Raw genomic sequence first — 7552 nt, 5'->3', positions numbered from 1 at the left:
AATAATTTTTGTTTCATTGCCATAGTATTGGGAAGTTGTAACAGTTTAAACCTTTGTCAATTTGATTACATATAACAATTTGTCTGTCCTTTTTTTAAAATCCTCACAGCCTTTTCTTTATGAGGAAAACTGTCCTCTGTATAGAGTCACAAATGTTAAAGTAATTAGATCAGTTGAAATCGTCATAAAGGAGCAACAGAATAAATTCACTGGACATCACATGAGAAGACAAAGCATTGATTATGCCAACTGGAAAACTGAAAGGAAAAGAGGGAGAGAAGATACTTAACGGTCTTACTAGCTAGCTAAAATTAAAAAAGAAAAAGTGTCGTGTATACGACACGAGGGAACGAATGTCTATGGTCGCCAGGACCTGTAGCCACGACACGCGAAGAAGTGTAAGGCTGTGGAGTTAAAAAATTTGCCCTATATGTATGTCATCACCCATATTTGTGAGTAACTAATTAGGGAAAGGCTAAATAATAAAACTTTCTCCAGCCAAATTAAAGATGTTTCTAGACAAAAAAAAAAAAAAAAAAAAAAAAAAAAAAAAAACTCTAACTTTGTAAATTATTTAAAAACATAATTATGGCCAAATTTCTTGTTCTGACCGAAATGTTTGTGGCTAGGGCAACATACAGACGTCCTGTCTTATTTTTGCATGTTGAACAATAGTGTGCTTCAACAATATCGTTGAAAGAAAATACTACAGGAAAACATTCAGCATAATAATTACAATATGGTAGTCTCACACATGTAATATAGTGAACTAAAAAAAAACTTCGATCAACCGATATTAACAAAACTTCCGCTTATACTCTGCAAACAATAAGTGAAGGAAATAATTCCATAAAAATCAATTAACCAAAATTTTGTAACAATAAAAACAATGTAGACTGGATTTAAAATGTTTCGGCCTTATTAGAGCTTCTCAGCATAGCATATTCCGCTAAGTTGTCAAGACGAGGAATGATATTTAAGGATGTGCTAAGATTTTGACTTTTCTGTTGAAATTTTGGTTAATAAGTCAGAAAGGTTAAAATATGTCAATAAAAATATCTGACAATAACAATGAAATATTCGCTGAAAAAGAAAGAACATTCTTCGCAGAAATAAGATTGTTGCCATTTCTGGCGTGTTTTGACAAACAGTTGTCATGGTAACAGCAGGGATGGTGGACAGGAAGTACTTGTGTATGTCTGGTTCACGTCTACGCATGCGCGAAAAGGATCACTTTCATTTGTGGAAGTCACTAACGGAAGTAAGGCTATTAACCTTTGCGCATGACCTTACAGAACTATTCTGAGACAACAATTAAAATGAAAGTGCGAGGTAAATACAGTCGTATACTCCTCTAGACGACTTAACTAAATCTCATTACACTAGATTATTTGCTCTAGACTGAAATACTCAACCAACACAAGATATATTCACTTGTTTTAACGTTCACTTTATAGATTTAATCGATATCATTAAGTCAATCGAAACATTCAAAATTGTAACGGAAAAAAAGAGATTCATATTATCTAAGCAGGATATATGCAATAGATGTATTACCTAGTCTGTTATCTCTTCTAATTTAATGCCTGCATCTCACAGAGAGTGACAATATTACTGATAACACATTTTTAACGAGTCCATTTATTTCCCATTTAGCCATCCGTACTTTTGGTTTTTTCCTCCCAATTTTTACAACAGTTTCCACACGCATGCGCACCACTACCAAGCCATCTTGATTCAATGCAGAAATCTCTTGTCAGGAAATATTTCTCATTGTTTTGTTTATAAATACCGGATTATGGTTTTAAATGAAAGAAGATGACATTTGACGGACCCCAGGATGAATCTAAGGAGTCCAATACAGCCTTACTTGAGCAATTCTCTTGCGATTCGTCAGGAAATACAACGATTTGAAAGTGTCCATCCCAGTATCTATGCCATCTATGACTTGATAGAAGCGATCCAGGATCCGTTAATACAACAACAAGTTCGTGAACATGTTGTTTGTATTGAAGGTTAGTATTACTCTACATTTTCATCATCGCAAATCAAATATATATATATCTAAGTATAAAAGAATATTTGAACAGAATTCGCCCGTCCCCGTTGTATTAAAACATTGTTGTGTAGCTATCACCGCCTTCTCCGCCGCCGCCCTCTTTTCATGTCTCTTTGACACAGAGAAGGAAGGGTTCACGCTTTATTGCAGTTTATTTGGGAGGATTTCGATTAATATTACCCCAAATATAAATAAAATGGTTTTTCGCAACCTTGTAAAATGAAAGCAATTGCGATAATTTTTGTGATGAAAATATTTAAATAAAGAGAAGCCTTGATAATTATATAATTAATATTTTTACAAGAGCAAAATAGCCCCCGATTTTCAAAGGCAACCCCCCCAAAAAAGATCGTGTGACATTCATGCCTTTTCCGGAGGCAAAAGCAATGAAAATGGTGTTGAATGATTTTTAACCAGGAATCGAAACCGAGTTGCATACTCAGCTTCGTAGAGAATTTACGTTTTCTTTACAAGTTTTGTCAATAATAATAATAATTCTACTGATACCGGTCGAGTGGAAGCACCAAATGTCGTTCATTTTGCCAATCTAATGTAACACCTCCCTGGGCCCATCGAAAACAAAATGTCAAACTTGTATGATTTATAGGCAGATTCCTTCCTTGTTGACTCTGATGCTGCATTATATTATTATTATTATTAGTGGGTGTGCAATGTGTACAGATATTACATGATACAAACATGAATTCTATTCCATATTTTATACACTCTGTCTGTCTATATATATATATATATATATAATGTGTGTGTGTGTGTATTCTTATGGATGTGTATTGTAAATTCAGTGATTTTTGTGGTAGAAATATGTCTAAAAATTTCAATTATTTTTGACATCTCGTTTTTAAACAGTTCCTCTATTTTTGACCTGGATGTTTCTTGTCATCGATTTCCATTCTCTTTAAATGCTATTAATCTAATGACTAATTATTATGTGTGACTTTGGATAGCAAAACACCAGCAATATGACGTTTGCTTGTTAAATATTAAATATCAGACATGTGTGAAGTGTCTTATCTTCACATTTCTTCGCTTGCCAATGTCTTTTCTCTTTAAATTGAATTATATATCATCTTCTCAGCAACAAGGAATTCTTTCAGTTGATCCATTCTTTTAAGATACTTCATCGAATTATTCTATGATCTTTTTCTTCCTTGCTTTCATTGTTCGTGATATTGGTAGAAGTAAAGATATTGAGCGAAGGTACATTGTAGATTGAACTTGCGAGGGTTGTCTGCGCAAAACATTAACCACTGACAACTCTCCATTTATCTCTTAAGATTTGCTTATCTTCATACATTTTTATACTCTAAAACGACTCCTTAAATTTGATTTTAAGCAAACGGTTATTTTTCTAATATATCTTTAATTATATTGATATGTATGTAGACTAGATCAGTTTGCTTAATTATATTAAACCAAATTTCATTGTGAAACACCTATGTTCTGCATAAACAGGGATCGATTTACAGCTACCGAAACTGATCCCCCATTTTGAGAATTGCTTCAACCGTTTCTCCCATATCTTTTCCCCGTCTCTCATTCCATTCTATTAGAACTGATTTTATATAATAGCTAATTAGGAAGTGTGCAGAAATCGAATGTATTTTGTCTTCAATTTTTTTATTTCATCAAAACTGCAATAGTAGTCGTTGTAGTTAATATAATGTTTCCGAGATTGAATTCTTCGTAAAATGGCTAGTTTTAATATTCATCCGGCAAGCTTGTAAGGAAATATCCAATAAATAAACTGACCACTGTTCTATCCAACTATACTGCTACTATGACAAGGCCACTTTCTCCTGCTATATCAGCTGATACCGACGTTCGGTCTTGCTCTCCTTCCTGGTGAAATGACTAAATACAGAAGGGAAGCAGAGTAGTAGTAGTCGTAATAGCAGTAGTTGTAGTAGCAGCAGCAGTAATAATATTAGTAGTAGTTGTTGTGGTAGTAGTTATAACAGTAGTAGTAGTGTTGCCGTATGTATGATGACTACAACCGGTGCCTTTCTTCTATCTTGTAGCTCGCATCAGCTAGTTTTACCTACCTACTTCCCTATTACCTACACTAACTCAAAATCTACTAGCGTCGTCTACATTACTACTTCCATCTGACGCACTGTTCTCTCTCTCTCTCTCTCAACAAAATATTTAATTTATGGAAGAACATAGCTTGGATGCCTTGGATTTTCGTCGAATGTAATTTTTATTTGGAGATACTTTAGTCAATTATAATATTAACAGTTCTGTCTCCTCCACAGATTTAACAGTTTACACATACACACACATATATATATATATATATATATATTTATATATATATACTGAAGGAAAACGATGAAGTCTTTTATCCTTATTATTTTAGTATGCATCAATCTACGCGTGTGATTTGTGTATTTTCAAATCCAAGTTAATCCACCCACTCACACACATTTTTTTTGTGCATTCGTTATTTTGGGACTAAAGCTCAATTATTTTGTTATTAACGTTAGTGTGTAGTAGGGGCAAATAACAGTTGATACTATGTAGGAATGTATAATAGTACAAATTCATTCTCCGTGCCTCTTTTCTAATGACTAATATGACCTAATTTTATCCTTTTCTTCGCTTTGCTCATCTTCCTTGCACAATATTTCTTATTGTTTTGCAAAGTTTTCTTGTATGCCATAATCTTTGGCATTATTGGCGAGTTTTAGTTATTTTAAAACTATGCTCGCATCCGCATTTCAGCAACTGCTTTTAGGAAGAAGGCTTTACAAGCATATTTGATATTTAATTAAAGGTTACATACTTTAATGGTACCAAATGTTTCAAAAGTAGAAAATCTCTTTGAATAGGGATATCTGTAAAATAATATACAGTGCAGGTTAGCTATTTAAGGAGCACCTGCTGTGTGAAACATCTGAAGGCGCTTTCAGAATCATTTTCAACTGGAATTGACTTCATGTTTTTTTTTTCTTTTCTGCCGCTTACTCGTATTTTTGGATGTGCAGAATCTGTCATTCTTACAGAAGAAATAGCATTTTTACTTGTTTCAAGCGACATAATTGTTTTGTTAGTATTGAAATTTAATTATAACTCTAGCCATGATGTCACGTATCCCTGCTCTATACTCACAGTTCAGTCTAGCATTGCCGAATAATTTAAAGAGCAGCAGTTAAGCCCCAACGGCTCCCTGAACTCGTGTGTTGTAATTATGAAGCAACTCCAACACACATTATTTATATGTAAGCACAACTAACTTGTCTCTATCAGAGAATTTAACATCGGTAATATGTTATTCTAACGCCACCCTCGGCTCTACATTGATGTAAGGATTCTTATGAATTTCTCTAATGAGATGAGTTTTAGTTAATTTATTGTTTCCTATCATGCAAAAAAAAAAGCAAAATAACTGCGTGCACACACGTCTGTAATGTTGCACATGGTGAGAATTTTTTAGTCATTAAATAAACCAGATTAAAATTCGATCAAAAAGCAAAAAATAAAATAATAATAATAAATAAATGATTTTTTTTCTTCTGATTTTCATTCATTCAGTTAAAATAATTGGAAATGTATCGACATATGCTGCACTTCTCTACATTAACCTATTTAGATTTGTTGATTTGCAATATAGACTTTGGTAAATAAATTATAATCTTTATATTAATTTCTTCTTCTTCTTCTTCTTCTCCTCCTCCTCCTTCTTCTTCTTCTTCTTCCTCCTCCTCGGCCGGCTTTGCCTTTCATCCTTTCGGGATCGATAAATTAAGTACTTATGCCCACAGAAAAGACTATTATTATTATTATCAAAGCGGCAAGTTGGCAGATTCATTACTGTGCCAAATAAAATGCTTGGCGTCATTTTGTCCATTTTTTACTTTCTGAGTTGAAATTCCGCCGAGGTCGTCTTTCATCTTTTCGGCTGAAGAAAATAAGCACCAGTTGAACGCTGTGGTCGAAATTGCAGGCCTTGTGCCAAAAGTTTGAAATCATTATTACTATTTTAATTATTATGGTGGCAAGCTGGCAGAATCGTTAGCACGCCTGGTGAAATGCGTCGTGGCATTTCGTCCGTCCTTACGTTCTGAGTTCAAATTCCGCTGAGGTCAACTTTGCCTTTCATCCTTTCGGAGTCGATGAAATAAGTACAAGTTGAGCACTAGAATCGATGTAAATGACTTATACCTACCCTGAAAAATTTTAAGCATTATGCCGATGGCTGAAAGAATTATTATTATTGTTGAAGTGGCAAGTTAGCAGAATTTTTGGTATATAGGGAAATTTGCCGAGTGGAATTTCTTGTGGCTTTTTACAGTCTGAACTGAATTTTATCAACCCACCAAGGATTGATAAAATAAAGTCCCAGTCAAGTACTGAGCGGAGGTGGGGAAGGGTATATACTCGATTAACCCCTCCCTTCCTTCAAAATTGCTGATCTTATGTCAGAATCAGAATTATTATTAAGGCAGTGAGCTGGGCAGAAACGTTAGTGCACCAGAAAAACGCCTAGCAACATTTCTTCCAACTTACTAAGTTCTAAGTTCACCAATGATGACTTTGCTGTACATCCATTCAGAAAATAAGTACCAGTTGAGCACTGTGATCAGTGTAAATGACTTACACACACACATATATATATATGCATGTATTGGTATATGTATATATATATATACACACACACAAACACACACACATATATATATATATATATATATATATATGCATGCATATATATACACACACATATATACATACATTAAATGCACAACCAAGACTTACTGATAGTTTCATGCCATCATGATACTTGAACAGGTATATGTATAAAATACTCCATGTATCTTAGAGCAGCCTTTCATGCTCTGTTTATATGTATGTATGAATGTGTGTGTGTGTAGACCCAGGAAGACCTGGGATGAGGTGGTAAAGCATGACCTTCGAACATTAGGCCTCATCGAGGCAATGACTAGTGACCGAGACCTTTGGAGATATGCTGTGCATGAGAAGACCCAACAAGCCAAGTGAGACCATAACCCTTGGCCTTTGCTAGGGGTGTAGCCAGCCCACTTATGCGTACCTTTCCTTCATTGGACACTAAACTCTGCTTGAGAAGACCTGTTGGGGCAAATGAAATCAAAATTGAACCAAATTTGATAACTGGCACCCGTGCCAGTGGAGCGCTAACAGCACCGTCCAAGCATGATCATTGCCAGAGCAGATGTCTGTCTTCTGTGCCGGTGGCATGTAAATAGCACCATTTGAGCGTGATCGTTACCAGTGTCGCCTTGCTGGTACTTGTGCCGGTGGCATGTGAAAAAAAAATTTGAGCGAGGTCGTTGCCAGTGCCGCTGGACTGGCTCCTGTGCAGGTGGCACATAGGAAAAAACCCATTTGAGCATGGCCGTTGCCAGTACCGCCTGATTGGCCCTCGTGTTTGTAGCACATAAAAGCACCCACTACACTCTCAAAGTGGTTGGCGTTAGGAAGGGCATCCAG

The 7552-nt window shown here is 35.2% G+C and overlaps 1 protein-coding gene across 1 annotated transcript in view; it reads left to right on the top strand.

Annotated features, from left to right (window-relative positions):
* Positions 1 to 1281: 1281 nt before the first annotated feature.
* The window catches only part of LOC106872489 (arf-GAP with GTPase, ANK repeat and PH domain-containing protein 3), a 166983-nt gene continuing 160712 nt past the window's right edge, over positions 1282 to 7552 (top strand). Inside the window, 1 exon segment of the mRNA XM_052974118.1 lies at positions 1282 to 2015. Within this exon segment, the coding sequence (XP_052830078.1) occupies positions 1841 to 2015 (175 nt within the window). The 5' untranslated portion in view covers positions 1282 to 1840.

This window comes from Octopus bimaculoides, chromosome 17, assembly GCF_001194135.2.
Source record: "Octopus bimaculoides isolate UCB-OBI-ISO-001 chromosome 17, ASM119413v2, whole genome shotgun sequence".
NCBI classification, from domain to species: Eukaryota; Metazoa; Mollusca; class Cephalopoda; order Octopoda; family Octopodidae; genus Octopus; species Octopus bimaculoides.
This window is presented reverse-complemented; position numbering and strand designations above follow the sequence as displayed.